Below are 22,212 nucleotides of genomic sequence, written 5' to 3'. Positions count from 1 at the left end.
GTAGGGAAATGTGGAGATAATGTAGAACAGGTTCCTCATTCATTTTATCTGTTACTCTGAACACTTCTTGGACCTTTGGCCTGCATTTTTATGAAATGCTATATATTAAGTACATTATAATATTCACAAATTCAACCTTGCACAAAATATATCATGGCACCAACATTAGTCTAGAAATCATGTAATTAAACCTATGTAAGTTTAATTCACTTTAAACAATTCTTTGAAGAAAAATTATAACTGGGTCTGTGTCCTTAGTTAATATTTTCTAGGATGCTTGCATTTAAAACGAGAAGCTAGAAGATGTGAATCATATGTTCTTGGCAACTGGCCTACTGAAACTTCCAGTTTAAGAAAAAACAGTACAAATTTAGTTCAGTTTCTTACCTCTAAAACTTTAGTTAAATTCTAATTTTGAACAAGGATGTTTTTCCTATGACAGATGTTTGCTGTATGAAACATGAAGAGGGAGAAAAAGTGTGCCTGTTTTCCTTCTTTCTGTATGCCTTCAGGGTTTATTTTCATTTTTGACTTTTTATAAATAGAAAACTTGCCAAAGAGACTAAACACACATTGATTTCTGTGTGGATGTTTTCATCTACATATTGTTTACAGACATACATATTTATCCTCTTACTCTTTATATAACTCTTTTCTCACCCTGGAATTTACATTTGCTCATTGTATGACCTTAAAACAATTTCTAAAAGCAAGAGAGGGTTTTAATTACTGAACACAGTAGAATATTTTTGAAGTGCTGTACCTGGTGAATTAATAGATGTAATTCTTGTTACCATACTGAAGATCTGCTCTTAACTTCCATGTTAAAACTGTTATAGTTCACTTCAGAGGCTTTTCTCCACTTTTACAATTAAAGAGCTCTGCCACTCCCTAAGCTTTTTTAAACAAAATTCCCTTTTTGGCTTAAATTGAGTTTTATATTTAGAGAAATGATGAAACTGCAAGATCTAGAATTTGGGCTAGAATGATTCATGGTATCCCTGCTCATTAATTCTCTCCTGTTACCTCATTTGGGCTGAAACTTGCCTATGTACTACACGAGGCTCTGCAGAGAGCCTCAATATCCAGTTGGCACTGCTGAACAGATTTCTATACTGGCTATGTATACAATGTTATGAAAGGGAAGGAATTTTGATTTCCACGTTACTGAGTCGCTCCCCAAAATGTGCTGGTGTACATAGTACTAGTGCTGTTAAAAAGAACTGCCACTATTTCTTTATAATGAGAAAAGCATAACCTGCACGCACATATTTTACCATGGCTTTTCTTGAAACTTTCCAGGAAAATTCATCATTAGTTGAAATCTGGAAAAATCTGAGGACTCTGAAAAGTATCAAAATTAAAGCATTCGAAGTTAAAAAATGAGAAAATCTTTGTGTTCCAGCTATATATATGTTTAAGGAAATGTACTATTTACATAACAGGAAGTTTATTCCAGGAAAAATTAGACAATATGTTTATAAGGCATACTGGAATGCCTTTTAAGGAAACTGTAGTAGGTAATTGCAGAAAAGATACTTTTAGTCAGACTTTTTATCTATCCAGTGTGGTTCATCTGTAACCCTTTCTAGTCATGCATACTGAAAGATCATGTATGCTGGCTGCAGAACAGGCCAATCTACTCTGGAAATAGGTTGGTTTATTACCAGGGATCTGGGTTTTTTGTTTCCCACAAAAAAATGGAAGACACCCACAGATTTTTCCTTTTAACAGAGAAAAAAGCAGATTTTTCATTTTAATGGAATTACCTGTAGATTTTACACTTTTGCAAAGAGCTTTCTGCAGGCTCGCAGAGTTCTAGCCTGCAAGAGCTTCTTGCAAATAGGGTGGCAAACCCTAGGTCCTGTCCCGATGGGGAGGGAAAGGGGGAAGGGGTAGGCCTGAGACTGTCAGCCAGGGCTTGGTTCAGGCTCCCTTTCCCTCCTGGAGCCTTTGAGGTAAGTTGTGCTTGCTGGGGCCCTCCACTGCCAGGGCTGCAGAGGGTGGGGGGCTGCAGGTCAGGAATGGGGTGGGGGGCTGCAGGTCAGGAATGGGGGGCACTGGCAGGGCTGGGGGCTCTACCTGCTGTGGCCATGAGTGCCCTGGGGGCCTGCTGCTGCCTCCTGCTGCTGAGCTGCTGGTCAAACCCCACACCCACCCACAAACCCCACATACTTCCATACCCACACCCCTCGCACCCCTTCACAATCTGCTTGGAAACCCTCCACACCAGGCGAGGGCAAAATGTGGCCCGGGGGCCAGGTGCAGCCCTCCAGGCCAGTCTATCTGGCCCATAGGGCCCCTAAAAATTTAGAAAATTAATATTAATCTGCCCTGGACTGCCTGTCATGCAGCCCTCGATGGCTTGCCAAAACTCAGTAAGCAGCCCTCTGCCCAAAATAATTGCCCGCTCCTGCCCCACACACCCCCACACCTTCACAAATTCCACCTCATGCACCCATCCCACCCCCACCCCTCAACCAGAGTACCTGCATATATTTCTAATGAAGGTTCAAATAGTGTTATATTTAGTTTAAGTTGTAAAATAATAATATTAATTTTGTATAATTTTGAATTTTTCTGTGCATAATTCCCTGGGATATACAGAGTGGTTTGAGCAGGAGGTTTGATTTTCCATTATGAAAAACCCCAAATCAAATGCCAAATGTCTAGGTATTTAGAATTTCTTTTATTATAGTGATTGAGACAATGGTAGGCTTTCAAATTGCTTTAAAGCTATCAATATATCAATAAAACATTGTGTTCAACTGATACCTATATTTATATTAGTGGCCTTTTATTTTAATCATCAATTTTGGGGGTTTAATCAGAGAATTTGTGATTTTAATCAGAGAAAACCAGGATCCCAAATGTCCAAAAAACCCCAAACTAGTTAGTATTCTTAGTAGCTGTGGATCTATATTTGGGAGGAAAAATTACAGAGAAAAGTATCATGATAGGTCCTCACCCACATTCCATGACATTTAACAAGGATTGCTAACAAGGAAGGTGCCTCTGTAAAAACAAGGCTTTTGGGGTAAATCTGATATCTTTTATTAGAGCAACTCAGATAGTTGGAAAAAATTCTTTGCAAGCTTTTAGGCATAAACATCCTTTTGGGCACAAACACCCAAAATCAAATGGCAAAATATATAAGTATTTAAAATGTCACTGACTGAATTTCTTGCATGCATACCAGCCCCGGTTTCTTTACTATTCATTCTATATAGGAAAAGCACAGAGCAACTGCAGGTGCTTCCTCAGCCTGACAAAGGGTGTTTGTGTCCGAAAGCTTGCAAAGTAGATTTTTTTCCAACTATTTGAATTGCTTTAATAAAAGATACCAGTTTTACCCAAAGAACCTTGTCTGCCTATGTCCTTAGGCATAGGCAGAGGAAGAACATTTAGGGGGAGAGGGGGGACTGAGCATGCATGTGTGCATGCACGCACATATGGCCCCCACATGGGAAAGTCTGAGGGGGGAGGGGAAAGGGCCAAGGGGGAGTGGCATTGCCCGGTGCCGTGCCACGCCTCACTTCCCTGCCCCTGGCCACCTCCTGGCCCTGACCACACCAGCCCTGGATGCTGCGCTGGCTGTGGCTGCCTCCTGGCTCTGGGTGCACCAGTCACGGCTGCCTTTCAGCTGCACTAGCGCTGGCCATGCTGGCTTTGGCTGCTTCCCAGCTGCCCTGGCCCCAGCCCCGGCTGCCTCCCGGCCCTGGCTGTCTCCCCATCCTGGCTCTGGCTGCCTCCTGGCCCTGGCTGTGCACTGGCTGGGGGGACCCAGAGCTGGGGGCTGGAGCAGGGCCAGTCTCACCTGTACTGCTGGGCTGGAGTGGATGGAGCCCCCAGGACCCCTGTGACCATCTTGCTGTGCCCTGCGTTGTCCCCACAAGAGCCCAGTGGCTCCTCCAGAGGTGCGGCACCGGGCAGCCAAGGGGGGGGGGGGGGCATGCGGCCCCTCGATCTTTGCACGTGCAAGGGTAGGCCACAGGTATGGCCTGGGCTCAGCCTCTGCTCGGTGTCTCTGCACCTCACTGCCACCGTTTCGAAAGCAGCGGGTGCTGCCATGTGTCCCACTGCTTGGTGGGCTGGGCAGCGAGGCACACGGCAGCGCCCACTGCTTTGAAAGCAGTGGCAACGAGGCACAGAGACATGGAGCAGAGGCTGAGCCCAGGTCGCAGCTGTGACCTGCCCTTGCCCATGCCAAGATCGGGGCCATGTGCCCTCCCCCCTTGGCTGCCTGGCACCACCTCTCTGGAGGAGGTGCCAGGCTCTGATTGTCCCACAGCCTGGCTGGGCCGGGGCCCCATTCATGGTGCCAAGATAGGGGTGCCACATGCTTTCCCCCCTTGGCGCCACACCTCTGTAGGAGTCGCTGGGCTCTGATTGTCCCACGGCCCGCCACTGGCCGGGCCAGGTCATGGGACAATCCCATGGTACAGTAAGGAGTGGGTCGGGGCAGGGGTGAATGATTTGCCCTTCCCCTACCGCACTCTCTCCTGTACTGTGGGGTTCTTGATCTGCCCTCCCCCAAACCGATGGAAATAAGAAAGACAGATTAAAAGAAATTTACCTGTCTGCGGCTGGGTTGGCTGCGATCCTGGCTGTGTGTGTGCAGGGTAGCTCAGCATGCCCGCCCTTCCTCCCCCCGCTGCAGGACCCTGCGGCCAGGCTTCCCTAATGCAATGCCTACTGCTGCCTGGTGTTTGTGGGGGCTGAACCCCTTTAGCCCCTCCTTTTGCCGCCTATGTCCTTAGGCCAACACGTCTACAACCTATACCTCTGTAAAAACAAGTAATCCAATTGGCTGCATATCTGACTCAGCCTACAGAGATGTTTTTGAGGGTGCAGCTGATGAGATTATTTTTGGCTACAGTGAGCCAATAGTTGCAAACTTTCCAAAGACTCTGATTAAAATCTTAGCTGAATATATCTGGTACAACATTATCTGAAAAGAGGATTTTTCATAGAGCTGTGCATATTCAAAGGTGTAGCACTGTGTTTGCACTGAAATCTTATTTCTTTGTGAACTAATTGACAAGTTTAGGAAAATGTCTGAGAATACAAGACAAATGTTTATGGAACAAGCTCTCTTTTCATGTTTGCAAGGTACTGCCTATGAGGGTGTAACACTGAATTACTGTTTTCTTTTCAGCTGCCTTTGAACAGTGCTTCTGGAGATTATGTATTACTGGTGGAAGGGCATGCTGAGGGCCGTCACATATTCTCTAACAGGACCAAATTGTTATTTGAGTCCAAGAGTATTTCTGTCTTCATCCAGACCGACAAGTCTTTCTATAAACCAGGGCAAGAAGTGAAGTTTCGGATCGTGACTGTCTATCCTGATCTCAAACCCTACAGAGCTTTATTAAGCATATACATCCGGGTGAGTGTACTGGGAATCTAGCAGTAAGCTGGAATCAGTGTTTAAAGTCTGAACATATGGTAAAGTATAGTCATCTGATTTTCGTGCTAAGTCATACTCTTGCAGCACTCATATACAACATGGGCTTTATTTTAGGACCCTCGAGGGAATTTGATTCAGCAGTGGTTGGCAGAGAAAGGTGATTTGGGTGTGGTTTCCAAAAACTTTCAATTATCAACAAGCCCCCCACTTGGAGATTGGTCTATTCAAGTGCAAAAAAATGTGAGTATTTATCCTGTTGAACTGTGTGGAATGTTTGTTCTTCCTGCTAGACCTTGATGTTGTCTATAGTTTTGATTAAGAACTAAGTTTTCTAGGGTAAAGTGATTAAAAACAAGTACAGTCCCTGATCCTGGAGTAAGGTTTCTTTCAGGTAGTCCCCCTTTCATGCACAAGAAGCCTTGAATCATTGGGGCTGTGTCTGTCCAGAGCTCTCTACAGGACCAAGAACATCAGGTGGAAAAAGGACCTACAACAATGCTAGAGAAAGGTTTTGATAATATGTGGTTTTGTAACCAGCTGAAGTTCAGGGTCTTCAAAATTAAAGTGAGTATTTGTGCTCAGCTTTGAGTTTTTTAATTTTCACAGTTGATGTTATGACTCAAATGCTATTTAAATTGAGTTTTCTAAAGATTAGTTTGTGAAAGAAGGCTCTCATGAAAGATTAGAACAAAAACTACCTGCTTTCAAGTAAAACATTTAGATTTATAAATGGCAGGTAAGCACATGAAAAGTCTACCAGGTGTGTAGCCAACTATACTTCCAAAAGGTCACAGAATCAAAGACTGCAACTGTAATTTAGAAAGGCTGGATAGTTTTATTACAGTAGAAGTTCAGTAGTTCACACAAATCAGTGGGAGAATCATTAAGAATGAATAAATTATTGATTTGCTTACTGCTTTGCATAATAAAAATGTATTGCGTTACTAAATGTTTTGTTTAGTTCATAAGTTGCACTTTACTTTAATAGAAAGAAAATAAACCAAAAAGTGGGAAAAATTATTTAAAAGTGTAATGGAAAAAAGAAGGCTTAGACTAAACTGGGAGTTCCAGGAGAATGTAGGAAAGCACAAAAGATGAAGTCAGCTCTTCACTGATTATGTGCACTGGTAATCTAATTTGCAGCAACTCAACACATTTTCTAGGATACAAAGAAGTCTTAAAGCACAGCATTCCCTTAAATCAGAATTTAAAAAATATAGTTTGAAGACAGCATAATGTTTGAAGGGCTTAGTGTGACAACAGATAGCTTAGCAATAGGAAAAACAGATGGTAAAACAGAACACTAAAGAAAATAATACAAATTATTAAACGTGTAAACGCCCTGTCCCGAAGGTATGAGCACAAAAAGTAGAATGTGATAGTGAAGGTGCTACAGAGGTGTTCTCTAACAGGTGCTCCCCAGCTCTCTGTTTTTGACTTGCCTGAGAGCAGATATACCGGGCACACCTACTGGAGTGACTTTGGGGTTGGTGCATGAATAAGAGTGCAGGGAGGCAGGGTGGGTTCAAGTGTGGCCCTCCTCAAAAGCACTTGGGAAATCTAAACATGCTTTTCATAGTCCCATTGACTGTCAGTGGGACATAGCCTCCTTGGACTTCAGACCAGCAATTCTCAACAAGGGTGCTCTGAGATCCTTAGAAAGGGTGCTGCAGAAAACATGAGGAAATAAGGGAGCAGTGGTAGATTAAGATTTACTGGGGCCCTGGGCAAACAGAAAATTGGAGGTGCCCCATGCCCCATTAGAAACATGAATGTAGCAAAAAGCATTAATAACTAGACCCATTAAATGCTTACATGGTCCATTAATAAATAAAGCACAACATGCGATGTTGAAATTAACTACTCAATTTTTCCACGCACAGAACTGAATAAAACAATTGCCCTAGGAAAATGACTCAGATGCATGGGATTGCCATAAATGTATACTAACATGAAAGGAATGATGTTTTAGTTCAGTGGTCATGCAGACTCTTGTTTAATTTTTTTTAAATACACATTTTACATTGTACCTACACTTTGGTAAACTACTATAAGAAAAATACAGGCCATACCTATAGCCTTGAGTCTGAGAATACCATTAGTGATTCTTGCAATTAAAATAAAGCAGTAGGCCTACACAAAATATCTCAATATTTTTTAATCATTCCTGAAACATTAAACATGTGCTAAACTCATATACGGTAAATCTCTCTCTTTTATTTACCCATTACACCTGTGTTTTAATGCTACCAGCACATAATTATGTAACCAAAATGTATAGATATATTGATATATACATACATGCACCCACACACAATCTCTTTCTCTCTCCCTCGTCTCTCTCCCTTAATTCTCTCTCTCTCTATATATATACACACACATCTATCTCTCTCTATGTAGATATCTATATAGATACACACATATACACACACACCCCCTCCCTATACACAATCTTTCTCTATATATATAATGTATCTCTCTAGACAGACAGACAGATCTATATCTAACCACCCTCTGGAAAGCTCACAAGTCCCCACATGAGCTGCCATCACCTGGGAGAGCTGCAGACCCCTCTCTATCAGCAGCCTTATTTCCTAGAATCATAGAAGTAGGGTTGGAAGGGACCTTGTAGATCTTCAAGTCCGACCCCCTGCCTGGGCAGGAAGAAAACTGGGCTCAAATGACCCCAGCCAGGTAGGCATCAAGCCGCTTCTTAAATTTGGGGTCCAGAATTGCAGAAAGCATCCAGAGGATAGCAGGACTCCCCTTCTCTGTGCCCCAAACCGTGCTTTGGCAGCAGGGCTAAAGCATGACATGCTGACCCACAAGGGGATCTGGTGTGGTCTGCGCCCGCCCCCACTTCCCCCTCACCAACACACTGTCTGCATCCACCATGAACTGCATGTACCCACCAGGCAGGCTCTAGTGCGTTTGGATTCCCAGTTCCCCACCCAAGCTAACTGTGAGGGAGCTCTGTATGATTTCACTGAGCAGATGGCTTTAGCTCCAGCATAGCTAGGGGGGCTCTGTGCGCACCAGGTACATCCTGAGCCACCTGCCTGTCCTGTGACCTGATACTTGAGAGGGAGGGAGGGTAGTACTAGGCACCTTCCAGTCACAGGGACAGGAGAGAGAGAGGCCAGCTGGGCAGCAAGTGGCAGGGGCAGTAGGGATCCTCATTGCCACATCACCCTAGCCGTCCTGACGGAGTGGTCATACAAGTTCCCAGCTGCTGCCTCCCACCAGCTCTCATGCGTTTAACACATGATCGAGTTTCATTGCTTAACAGGACTTTCCCCTGCAAGCTGGGGAGCACGGCAGGCCCCTGCTCCAGCACCTGCCCCCCAGGGGGGGCCATGATTGGCAGAGGCCCCTGAGCCCGGGCCGCATAGGCCTGTGTATTAATCCACTTGTGTAAGGGAGGTGTGAGGAGATAAGCACATAAGGGCAGGCTTAAGCTTTCCCTGCTTGGCATCTGGTCTGTCCCCACTGCCTAGCCCCTCTTAAGCACTGTATTAAATACATTCGTTTTTGAAATGGCATGCTGCTGAATTCACAGAAGTTATGGAGAGGTGCTTTGAGTTTGAAAATGTTGAGAATCACTGTTTTAGACCGTCTTACTTATCCCTGTGAATGCAGACTCATAAAATCTAGCTCTGACAGAATCCTTTTGAGCTGTTTAGTTTAGGAGTTCCAAAAGGTTTTTATAGCTTGGGGCACATTTAAGCACGTAGGCTGTCTTCTTACAGACCATCAGGAAGTCTTTCGCAGGATATTAGACACAAATGAATATTTTTGGAGAGCCTTTGACATATTTTAGCCCCTGTCTTGTTCCCCATATACATAGAAGACCAAAAAAACTTGAGACATCCACAACCTCCCTTGCACCTTGTTTGCACAGTCTAATATGTCTCACTGCTTAGGAAAAATACCTAAGCATTTTTCATAAAATAATTTGGTTAAATATTCTATTTATTCCATGAACATCAGTTTTAGTAAAATATCCTTGTGCCCCTCTGTTTCTTCCATTCTTCCAAATACAGGCAACCCCTGTAAGCATTTATACACATACATTTTTGTGCAGGGGCGCACTGGATATCCGGCGCATTGGAGCAGACTTGATTAATCGAGTCTGCTCCATATGCAAGCTGACACACACTGTGCTGCGTCACATGCAGTTGTATAAGCAGTAAAATGCACATCAGCGCACAGAAAATGGTGGTGGTGTGCTTTTGAACCTTGGGTTGTCTTTCTGTCTCTAAACCTTCTCTGCTGTCTGCTGCTGACTACTGAGAACCATTTGAGGTGCACTGCCAGAGGCCAACTTCTTGACCTATGATCCCTCAACCCTACCTGTCTTGCTTGGGCCTCACCAGCCCGTCGCAAAGGGGATTTTGCCCTCTAGAAGGATCACACCCTTGCCTGGTCATGCGCTGAGAAAAGATGGATCTCCCTTTCTATGGAATGGGGCAAGTCTGAATGGTCAAAATACCGTGAGATCATAAGAATTTGTGACATTAAGTGGGTTATAAAAAGATAACAGAAAGATTTATTAGAGAAAACAAGAACAAGCATAAGGAGTCAGTAACTATATGTTGAGATAGACGGAGGTCTAACACTAAACAAACAAAAGAAAACAACAGAAGAACGTTAACCTGTTCTTACTCTAGACCTCAAATCCAAAGTTACAGTCCTTAGCCAGATTTACTAGGTTAGACTGAAGACCCTGCCTCTGACCCTTCAGATCCTTCTGCATCCTCCTGTCAGATTCTTTGCTTAGTTTGCTTTTCTTAGACCAGGGATGCTCAACCTCTGGCCCATGGAACCATCACATCTAGCCTGTGGGGCTCCCTATGGGGTGAGAAATTTGGCAGTAGGGGAGCGGTGAGTATTACAATAATCACCACCCCCCTGCCAAATTCCCAGACCCCAAGTCCCACACTGCCAGTTGCGGCCAGGCCACACTCCTGCCCCCAGGGGTTTGGTTTGGAGACAGGCCATGCCCCCTTCACCCCTGGGGCCAAGCCATACCCCCTTTCCCCATGGAGCCAGGCCATGCCTCATTTCCCCAGGGGTTCTGTTTGGGGTTGTTTACTGCATTGTAGACCTGGCTCTTGGTGTCTTTTTGGAGATCCTGAGGAATAAAAACATGCCGAAGCAATTTCTGAAAGGAAGCACTTGCACATCGGATCCTGTGGTGGGTCTCCTCATCAACGTTCGCTCTCTCAGAGAGGTGTCTACTGAGAAGAAATGCTTGACTACCTCCTAGGGTGTTTCCTTTGATGGTAACTTTGAGACGGGGGTCACATTCATGACCATTACCTCTTCTAAGTGTGAACAGTTCAGGGCTGCTTAAGTTAATCACTGGTTTACTGACACATCCTTGGCTGTAATATAAAGATACATCAAAATTAAATTTCTGTCAAATACTATAACACAGCAGTACTCAACCCCCATATCTGATTCATAGAGCCCTGGCAACTCCCAGCCAATGAAGTTCCCCACAAGTCAGGAAATTTGGTACTAGGGGAGCAGTGGCAATTAATACCGCCAGCCCACCTCCACCACCAAATTCCCAAGTCCTGTGCTTCCAGATCAGGGCCAGACCAAGTGTCCCTTCCACCTGCTCCTCATACAGCCAGTTTGGGGCTAGGCTATGCCTCCTTCCCCCATGTGGTTGGGTCAGAGCCAGGCCACACTTCATCCCCGTGTGGCTAGATCAGGGCCAGGTTAGGCCCACTGGCTGAAGCTGGCCCATGGAGGGACTGGGCACCTTCTGTCTGGCCCGTGAGGCAAAAAAGTTGAGCACCACTGCTGTGATGCATACATATAGGAGAACAATATGACTGAACACAGCTTTGTACTAGCTACAACTAGAGATAAAATCTAATTTGGGAGAATATCCATGTATGCCATAAGGTGAACCCCTAGAAGTATCTTTGTCTCGGGGTGGATCCGTGATGGTCATGTATATACAACTGTGCCTTTTGGGGAGATCACAGAATGCACATTATGTAAAATATTTTTTTCTTATTCACATTATATTTAATAGTTTATTTTGCTGCATTTCAATTGTTATAGATGGGCACTGGTATTGCTTCAAGATTTACTAGAGCAGGGGTATCAAATGCATTGGACTCCATGGACCAGATGAGGTGTGCGGGCCCAGTCCACAGGCTAAATCAGGCCCATAGACTGGCCTCATGGGCTGGATCCAACATGCAGGGCTGGTCCAGTGCAGGTGTCTCATGCAGTGTGCAGCTGGGACCACACTTGGCTTTGCACATCGCATGCAGTGCACACTCAGGACTGGTCCTGTTCACTGTGTGCAGTGTGTGGTGATGGGGCTGTTGCATGTTGCAGTCCAGTCTGGTTCAGTCAAAAACAACAGGCAGCACCACTGGCCAGATGATAGTCTGTGGGTTAGATGAGACCTGTGTGCTGTATCTTTGACACCCCTTTACTTGAGTGATATACTGTTGAAATCAATAGGAGGCTGCATGTTCTACAAGTCCGTGCCAGGAGATTCCAATGCATAGTTCAGTATAGTATTGGAACTGTTATACAATAGCTTATGTAAGAAAATATTTATTTTATGCTGCTCTTCAAAATAATATGATTCATTCAAAAGAATCGCCCAATGTTTCTTTGAATTAATTTAGTCTACATAGGGTCTGCTTACAGTCAGTTGCAATGCAGTATAAGTTCAGGAATTTAAAAATGTTGCCCACTAGATACCAGTATAACCAGGAACACCCCCCGCCCCCCATAGATAACAAGGATAGAGCATGCAGCAACAGTGAAACCTATGTGCTTTTAGCATTTCTGCAGAAAAGTTCCTTTATGTTCTTTTGCAGCAGTGCAAGGCTTTTGCAGCTTTCAGCAATGCAAGATTGTTTTGCAGCAATGCAAGATTATTTCTCTTTGACCAAAAGGCACAGTGTTGTTTCCGTGCCTATAGAGACTTAGAAAGGCTTCTATTAAGACAATATTTACTAGCAGTCAGCACAGCAGTTTCTGAGCTGCCCAGAATAGCAATATTACTTCAATTTTCATAGTTTCATAGTTGGTAGGATCGGAAGGGACCTGAGCAGATCATCAAGTCCGACCCCCTGCAATGGCAGGAAAAAGTACTGGGGTCAAATGACCCCAGCGAGGTGTTCGTCTAACCTCATCTTAAAGGCCCCCAGGGTAGGAGCCAGCACCACTTCGCTTGAAGTTGGTTCCAGATCCTAGCCGCCGTGACAGTGAAGTAGCGCCTCCTGATGTCTAGTCTGAATCTACCCTCTGCCAGCTTGCGACCGTTATTTCTAGCACTGAGCTAGAAATAGCACTCCTGGTAGTGCTCAGGGGAACAGGGATTCCCCCAATACCTGCTGGTCCCCCCTGACTAGTTTGTAACAGGCCACTAGATCACCCCTCAACCTTCTCTTGTGGAGGCTGAATAGGTTCAGGTCCCTTAGCCTCTCCTTGTAGGGCCTGCCCTGCTGTCCCCTGATCATGCGGGTGGCCCTCCTCTGAACCCTCTCAATGCTCAATTTTGACCTTTGTTATATGGTAAATTTTAAATGGCAACTCGTGCACCCAAAAGAACACAATAATATTTTTTCTTTCATAGATAGATTCTGGCATTTCTGCAGGGTTCCAACTTCTATCTCACCAGCACTCCACTTGACGCCAGCTGCCAACTAGACGTCGAGCCATTTATTACTACCCTTTGAGCCTGATGATCCAGCCAGCTTTCTGTTCACTTTATAGTCCATTCATCCAACCCGTACTTCTTTAGCTTGTTTTCAAGAATGGGTTGGGAGACCATATCAAAAGCCTTGCTAAAGTCAAGGTATATCATGTCCACTGCTCTCCCCACATCCACAGAGCCAGTCATCTCATCCTAGAAGGCAATCAGGTTGGTCAGGCGTGACTTGCCCTTGTTGTATCCATGCCTGCTTTCTTTTCCAAGTGCTTAGAAATGGATTCCTTTAAGACCTGCTCCATGATTTTTCTAGGGATTAAGTTGAGGCTGACCAGTTTGTATTTTCCTGGATCCTCCTTCTTCCGTTTCTTAAAGATGGGCACATTATTTACCCTTTTTGAATCATCCAGAACCTCTCCCAATCACCATGAGTTTTCATTGCGTCCAATCCCATAGATTTGTGCACATCCATCTTTTCTAAATAGTCCCTAACCTGTTTTATTGCTCCTGTTGTCTGCTCATCTCCTCCTCAAACTGTACTGCCAGGTACAGTAGTCTGGGGGCTGACCTTGCCTGTGAAGACTGAGGTGAAAAAGACATTGAGTACTTCAGCCTTTTCCACATCTGTCAGTAGGTTGCCTCCCCCATTCTGTAAGTGACCCACACTTTCTCTGATCTTCCTCTTGTTGGTGACATACTTGTAGAAACTCTACTTGTTACCCTTGCTAGCTGCAACTCCAATTCTGGTTTGACCTTCCTGATTTCATCCTTGCATGCCCGAGCAATACTCTTATTCTCCTTCCCAGTTGTTTGTTGAACTTCCCATTTCCTGTAAGCTTCCTTTTTGTGTTGTAGCTCACTGAAGAGTTCCTTGCTCCCACCTTTCTGATTTTGGGTGAGCTAGTACCACCTGCACCAGTCGGCACTAATTTCTTAAGGCCATCTTTAGCCAGATCACTCTTTGCTAACACTGCAAGTCCTTTATAGGCAGAGAATAATGGAATAGAATTTAATTTTAAATTGTATGGCCCAGGTGGATTGGCTTGTATGTTTTCCATCAAAACACAGTGAGTTACACAGTGTGAAGCAGTCCTGGAAAGTGATAATGCTAAAAGAAAACTAGGGGTGGCAGTGGGTTACAGCTTAGAGGGATTTACAGAGACCTAAATCATCACAATTGTGTGGCTAAATGTGCAAAAAGATTACTTCTTATTGGACAAAATAAGGAGGTAGCTGAAGAAATTAAAAAACTGGAAAAAATGGAGGAAGAAGCCTTGATCAATTTTATACTTTGTATAGAGCTTATTTCTTACCTCCAACTTTTAAACCAATCAGCAAAAGAGTCAGAGCCAATGTCAACACTGATGTAACTTCACCAAAAACCCTGCAGCTGTGCAGTGTACACAGGGCTAAAAAAATCAGATTTTTTTTGAATTTTTGAATAATTTTTAAGCCTAGTTGTGGAATGCTTTGTCTGATTCTTATCCTATATTACAAGCTCTTTGAAGCTGGGATAATTTCTTTACTGTTTATATTTACAGTGTGTAGCACCTTGGAGCACTGGACCCTTAATAGATGGACTCATGGGCTAGGTACAGACATTCAGAAGGTGGAGGTGGAATCTATCTAAGTTCCTTGATTTTCTGTAACCAGCATAGTTTAGATCAGTAGTGAACAGAACACACATTTGCCCTTTGGTGAGGGACAAATCTTAGATTGTGTTTCACTGTTTTAAAGCCAGTCTGTGTTCACCACACTTCTGTTCTGTTATAGGTATATACTGGTTTTGTGTGCCGAATTTATGTTCTGTTATGGCGTATAGACCGGTTTCTGATTACTTATACTTACTTACTTACTTATACCAGTAAAAGTGTAATGTTTGTACCTGGCCATGGTGAAACTGCAATTCAGTAAATAATAGTTGTCTTCATAGGCATTATAATCCAATATTGGTAGTTGGTTATCTCAGTATTTAAAGTGACACATTTTCAACAAATATAACTTAATGGGTTGCCCAAACTCTAGAATCGGTTTTCTTGAATGAATGTGCGACTAGGCCCAGAGCAGATGTACTGAACCAAATAATCTAACCACAATTTACATACCTTCTTGTATTTGTTTTTTGTAGGGTCAAATTTATCATCAAAGATTTACTGTGGTAGAATATGGTAAGTGTTGACTGTGTGTTTTTAGATGCAGAAAATAATCTTATTTGTGGCAGTAGGAAGGTTAAATGTTGAGAGGATATTGAGACTCAGCTATTACAGTGATGGGTATCTTTTTTAAAGTGTGCATAATAATACCTTGTAGATTTAAAGTGACTTCAGTGAAGAAGACCCTTTTATGTAATTTATGGCTACACAAAAAAGATGATTTTATGTAAATTAAGAGAAACTACTTGAAGTTAATAGAGTTGTATTTGTGTAAATGGGTATGAGAGACAACAGAAGCAGGCCATTGCCAGCATGAGATTTGGAAGATAGAAGGCTATTTAGGAAACTCATTTTGTAAATTTTGTTTTGTTTATTTTTAAATATGTGATATTGAGGATTATTGCAGGAGACAGGAAGGATTTGGGTTTGCTTGTTCATAACCAGTAGCTACTATGGGGCATGGATTGTATGGGATGTTTCCTGATCATCTGGATGGATGATTCCCACTTTCCACTGTGGAGAAAGGCAGAAACTCCAAATATGCCTGCTCGTATGCTCCAAGGGAACACTCAATTCTGAATGATCACCTTTGTGAACTGAACACAAGTGAATTAAACTATATCACCTCTATGGTCTTTTACATTCACTGATAGCAATGTGGAATCACTAGGTTTACTGATTTCTTCTCTCTTGGTGTGACTTGAGGAAAAAAAGCAGTGATACGTTGGGTCCCAGTCTGCACAGACAGACCTCTGTACCCTCTTGGAAATCCATTTAAATCATAGGTCTGAGCCTTTAATTCATACCAGTTTTAGTTCAAAAGATTTATCTTTAGGAAGCCATAGAAATATACTCTGTATTATACAGAAATATTTGTCAGTGATACTTTCTCTCCTGAGTTTGAATTTAATGCTTTCCTCTTAATATTATTTAAATTTTACATTTGAATTTTTTTTAGTGTTGCCAAAATTTGAAGTTATTCTAAAAACATCATTATATTCTTCAAAAGGAACTGATTTAGCGGGTACTGTCACTGCAAAGTAAGTAAATCATAAATATACATGTTTCTCTCACAATTGGTATGTGTCTTAATAAATCATAAAGTAGATATTGTAAATCAAAATGTGAACATAAAAATATCAAGTCATTGTTTCCTCCCAATGCCAGTTTAGCTATTGAGCACAGTGTGTGTTTCATGTGGTTGATGGTACATGACTAAAGACATTTAATATTTGCTTTTATAAAATGACAGACTTTTTAACCTAAGATGGCATGGAACAGTTTATATTCAATAATATTCTTATTGAGCTGTATCTTAATTTAAACATTTTATATTGCATTTCTTAAAAAATGAAGCTATTATTGATCAGGGAGGAACATTAATTAATTAATTAATTTTGCCTGATTCAATCCTTTGTCATCATTTTTTATACAAGTTTGTTAATTTGAAACAAATACTATTTTGAAAGGAAAAGTCAAGTTGTTTTATTTCAAAAGCATCAACCTAAAATGTTCCAACTTTTATGCAATATTCCATATCCCCTTTTCTCATACTATTTACCAAACTCAACCAGAATTTGGGAATAGTTTAGGCACTCCTGAAGGTGAATTTTAGCACATTTAATTTTTGGCAAAATTTTTTGCCCAGGTCCACTTTGTTGTTACTAATCTGTGGAAGTATGACAGATTTTAGAGTGAAATGTGTTCATGTTACAGTAATGTTGCATACCTCGGTTTGCCTGACTAGCTTGTATGTAGGACTCCTCCTGATGTACACGGGGCTACGAGATAGCTGCCACTGCAGCTGGCAGAGCTATCCTGGCCCAGTGTACATTGGGATCAGCCCCTGTGGTCCCTGTCAACCCCTGGGCTAGTACCTCTGGGGAGCCTGCAGCAGGCCAGAGCAGGGTAGGAACTGCTCTGTATTGGGCTGCTCCCAAGAGAGAACACATGTAGACATGTTTCCAGTGTAGTTTAATCTACTTAATCTGTTTACATTATACAGGTACTTGGCATAGATAAGCATTATTTTATAATAGGTCTTCCATGTGGTTGGGTGGGGGGAAAGGACAGCATTTTCCAATTCTGTGTTCACTTCCTTGCCATGATTAACAAATTCATGCTCTTACTGAGAATAAATCGATTGCAGCTTAAAAAGTCACCTCTTTTCAAAGCGCGTGTTCTAGATGTTTATGTAATTTAAGGGGGATAAAATTTTGGTTTACTTTTTTGTCATGAATCCTTAAGAACTCCAAACCCATTGGGTGATTACGCTTACTCTAAGTGTGCTTGACATGTTCCAGGTATACTTATGGAAAACCAGTGAAAGGAACTGTAACAGTCATTTGTTCTGCTGTCCTCTATTGGAGAAACCAGAGAAATATCACACAAACAATAGAGGTGAGTTTTTGGTTGACGGGTTCCTAGTGTGATAGATTTATAGATTTTAAATCTATTGGGGCAGAAGGGACTGTTGTGATGATTTACCTGACCTTTTGTATAATGCAAACCAGAATATTTCACCTAGTAATTTATGCATCAACTCTGAGCCTGATCTTGATCATACCTTCCAGAAAGAAATTCAGGCTTGATTTTTTAAGGCTTCAAGACATGGTGGATCAACTATGGCCTTTTGTGGAATCAGATCTTTCAATTGTAAACTTTTTATGCAAGGCATCAGACTATTGTATTTCTAAGTGAAATATCATGAACGAACGTTATCACAGTGAATATATAATGGTTAATCATAATAACACCATCATAAAACATTGCTAAGATTTTATTGTAACACTGTTATTGAAAAGAATGCTTACGAAAAACAAGAACCTCTAGTGTTGATATTCCATAATTATAATTTTGTACTGAACTTTACACTTTAACCAGAAATAATTGATAATGAATAAAAAACTGTTCTGATTTTAGGTGCTTTGAAAGGGGGGGGGGAAATGAAGAAACAAATTAAGACCTTATTTTCCTTGTTGCAGATAAATGGATCTGTGAACTTTACTTTTAGCTACCTGGAGATGCAAAATTTAACTACTACTCAAAATCAGTGGTATGGAAGTGACTTCATGTACGGAGGGCCAATAGAGATTACTGCTATAGTTACTGAATCATTGACAGGTATGTTATTTAATATAAGGGCTAGGTATAGACATTTACATTTTTACCAGTATAAGTGATTGGAAACTGGTCTATACCTGTAACAGAACAGAATTTCAGCATACGCAGACTGGTTTAAAAACGGCAGAACCTGGCCTAAGATTCACCTCCCCTCTTCCCCCCCACGACTAAAGGCCAAACGTATGGGCGTACATACACATTGTCCTATGGCGATGTAGGGATGTGGTGTGTTGCTGTACGGCATGCTATGGTGACATAGCGATCACGCGGGTCCACACATGATTGCCTGTTACGTCGCCATAGTGGCATGCTCCCTGGTTATAGTGAGCCACTATGATGATGTAGCGGCAAAATTTAAACCATGTGCCATGAGCACAGTGCAGTAAACACCCATACTGCGTTGTGTTTTAGTACTTCTAAAAGATGACGTGTAGATGTGCCCTGTGTTCTGCTCTGTTTGCTACTGATCTAAACTACGTTAATTACATAAAACCACGTAACTTAAATCAATTTCACCTCAGGCTTTTTGAATGTCTGTACCTAGCCATGATGCCTCTCTGTAGAATCCAAATATTGAGCTATAATGTAAGAGTTTATTACGGAGCTTAAAAAGCACTGAAGCAGGATCATATGTTGAAGGCGAAGTATTTTTATTGGTGTTATCCTCTTACATAACTATATCCTTTGAATCATTGGAGGAATTAAGGAGCATGCATCTGACGTCCTGTTTGGGTACATGGCAAAGATGTGGAACGGATCCATGGAAGCACTGTTCAGTATTGTGCATCTGCTGCCAAGGAAAAGAATGCTTATATACCTATATACTAACACTCGGTGAACAGGATGGTGGCAACAAAATGAATTGGGCTGCTGGAATGACCATAAAAATATGATTACCTAGAGCATGAAGAGGATCAGAGAGAACTTGTTTAAAATAGTTTTTTTCTAATAAATAATAATAGTTTCTTCTACGCATGGTTTTCCAACAGGAATCTCCCAAAATTCAAGCACCACTGTATTTCCAAAGCAGAGTGACTACATCATTGAATTTTCCGACTATCCTAAAGTTCTAAAACCTTCTCTGAACTTTATAGCTACTGTAAGTTCTCCGGTTTAATTGTGGTTTATTCATGTGAAAACAAAGATGTCAGAGTTGTTTCTGTGCTTCTCCTTAAAAGGTTAGGTTAGGGGATTTAAAATGTTTGTAATCCATTTTTTTTAAATTTTCACTTCAGTTATTTTTTTTAAAGTAAATTATCTTTGGTTGATTCAAATCTGTGTGCTGTAATGGTTATAACTAAAAAGGGTCTCCAGTTTAGGTATCCAGGTTGTCCACGAGCCCTGATTGTTTTTTCTTTAATTTAATTATTGGTTCCTAGACAGACATTGGGGAACCCTACTTAATACCCACTTTCAATTTGACATTAAGCTGTTGATGACTACTCTTTGAGCATGATTATCCCCCCAGGATGCCTGTTATCATGTTTCACCATATTTCCTCATATTGCCTCTAAGAATGTTGTGTGAGATGGAATCAGCTGTATTGGATGCACTCTGCTGTATCAGATGCACTGCTTCGCCCCATCTACAAGGGCTATCACCTTGTTATAGATGGAAATCAGGTTGGTTAGACATGCTTTGTTCACAATGTACCAATTCTTTTCTACTGGTAAAGAGAAAATTGAGAAGATCGTCCTTCCATAGTTGGTTTCTGCACCATCTGGAACAAAAAGTTGTCCCTATGAAAATCCAACAGCTTGCAAGACAGTATGCATATTGCTATGTTATTTTTCAGCTGGTATGACTGTAATTAATATACTCTACAAGCACCAAGTCTTCTGATTTGTATGCTGGTTTTGTGGTGTACAATACACAACTGCCATGACTTCAGCCTTGCAGTTTTCCCTTTTTACCTTAACTCAGACACTCCTACTTCATTGTGTACCTAAGAATAAGTATATATATCTTTAATATACGGAGTAACACCTCCTCCTTTTTCCCCCTGCCTGACCACCCTAAACCTGCTATATATTGGTCTATGTCAATATTCTCATCAGTTGAATTATCCCACCAAGTTTCTGTTATCTTGACTGGTCCCAGTTTTTGCTTATTTCTTACATTATAATGAACACTGGTTATCTGTAGGGATCCTGGTTTTCTCTGATAAAAAAAATAAAATTCCAATTTTTGAATGAACCCCCCCTCCAAATCCACATTTTCCCATGATTAAAATAAAACACCACTATATATGGTGTTTTATTTTAATCATGGTAAAATGTGGATTTTGGTTATTTTTTAAATCCAAAACTAGGGTATTTTTTTATTAGAGAAAACCAGGATCCCTGGTTATCTGCATATGGTTAAGTGCATAAGTGCATACACTGCTGAAATAAATAGGAACTCTTGTCTATTATGTAATGTAATGGCATGCCCTTTATCTACATAAAAACTGTCAACTTCAGGGCAGGTTCCAGATCTGCTATCAATTTTAAGGCTGTTATTAGAAATATAAGGGACTCTGAGAAACACAGTAACAAGCTTTAATGAGGAGCAGAAAGCTCAGTACAGGCTGTTCCTATAGTTAATAGGTAAAGAATAGTTTGTGTTTTTTTAATGCCAGGGTCATTCACTTAAACAGAATGTACTGTATTAGCTTTGCTTATCTTACACATGATGTCAGCATTGAACTATCTCATATTTCTGCTGTGAAGTGGGAATGACATGAAAAAGTAAATGATTTAAGACATATGCTGAATCTTCACATGTTGCAAGGCATCATCACTGAAACACTGGTAGTGCCTTGAGTTGAAATGGGCCAGGTTTCCCAGCACACCTGTTCTGTGTCATCATTTAACAGTCAAAGCCAATATGTGAAGTGTCAGGTTTGGAATTTAGCTTGCCTACTTACAAAGTTGCAAAGGGTTTAGAAATATATTGACACATTAGAAGTCGGAGGAGATTTGTTTCAGAAATATAATAATATTCATAAAATGAATATGTTGTTGAACTTTGAGTCACAGAGTTTTATTTTGGGCTGCCTGATGGACCTTTTTTTCTGTTTTGTTTTTTTTAGCTGAAAGTAATGCATTCTGACAACAGTCCTTTAACAGCTGAAGAAAGACAAAATTATGTCACCATCACTGCAGAACAGTCAGACTCAGTTTCTCACCGATCTTTGTTTTCTCTAAGTGAAAATGAAGTTGCACAGCAGGGAAATGAATCAGTTCATTCACTAAGTTACAGTGTCCCAGATACGGGAATTGTGCAGATTGAAATTCCAATTCTGGCTACTGCAAGAAGTCTTCAAATGAAGGTACTGTTTGATTTTTGATATCTTAGCGCAGTAAGCCAACAAAATGAAACGAATGTGAATGATGTGGCTTGTCAAACATGCATTATCCTGCTTCTGTGATGATTGATATGGACAATGTTAAAAATATCTGAAAACTAGTCAGCCCTCAACTCCTCATTAATTTATTCCTTTAAGTGATGTATGAATCATGGGATGCTGCTCTGACGTGTTGTAATTACAGTGCATCAGAGCAGACTTCATTAATTGAGTCTGTTGGAGTATGCTAATTAGCGCGCTCCAGCAGCCTCCATGTCATGTGTATTCAGTGTCCCCACACTTCAAAATGGCGGTGGGGGCACTTTAACTAAAGCTCATTGAACGAGCTTTAGTTAAAGTGTCCCTGCCACCATTTTGAAGCACAGGACGCTGAATCCATAAGATGCTGTGGGCACTTTAATTAAAGCAACTCTTGGGAGCTACTCTAATTAAAGCACTCCCCTCCCTTCCATTGCATATGTAAAGATGCCCCTGAGTGCTGTGT

General features: G+C 41.7%; 1 protein-coding gene across 1 annotated transcript in view; it reads left to right on the top strand.

The window, feature by feature from the left end:
* Window positions 1–22,212, top strand: part of CD109 (CD109 molecule) — a 152,151-nt gene that overhangs the window by 61,258 nt on the left and 68,681 nt on the right. The window contains exons 6-13 of the mRNA XM_014518445.2: window positions 5,159–5,389; window positions 5,525–5,650; window positions 15,232–15,271; window positions 16,215–16,296; window positions 17,560–17,656; window positions 18,241–18,379; window positions 19,369–19,478; window positions 21,453–21,692. Coding sequence (XP_014373931.2) covers window positions 5,159–5,389; window positions 5,525–5,650; window positions 15,232–15,271; window positions 16,215–16,296; window positions 17,560–17,656; window positions 18,241–18,379; window positions 19,369–19,478; window positions 21,453–21,692 — 1,065 coding nt within the window. The remainder of the gene's footprint in view (window positions 1–5,158; window positions 5,390–5,524; window positions 5,651–15,231; window positions 15,272–16,214; window positions 16,297–17,559; window positions 17,657–18,240; window positions 18,380–19,368; window positions 19,479–21,452; window positions 21,693–22,212) is intronic.

This window comes from Alligator sinensis, unplaced genomic scaffold, assembly GCF_000455745.1.
Source record: "Alligator sinensis unplaced genomic scaffold, ASM45574v1 scaffold37_1, whole genome shotgun sequence".
Classification (NCBI taxonomy): Eukaryota; Metazoa; Chordata; order Crocodylia; family Alligatoridae; genus Alligator; species Alligator sinensis.
This window is presented reverse-complemented; position numbering and strand designations above follow the sequence as displayed.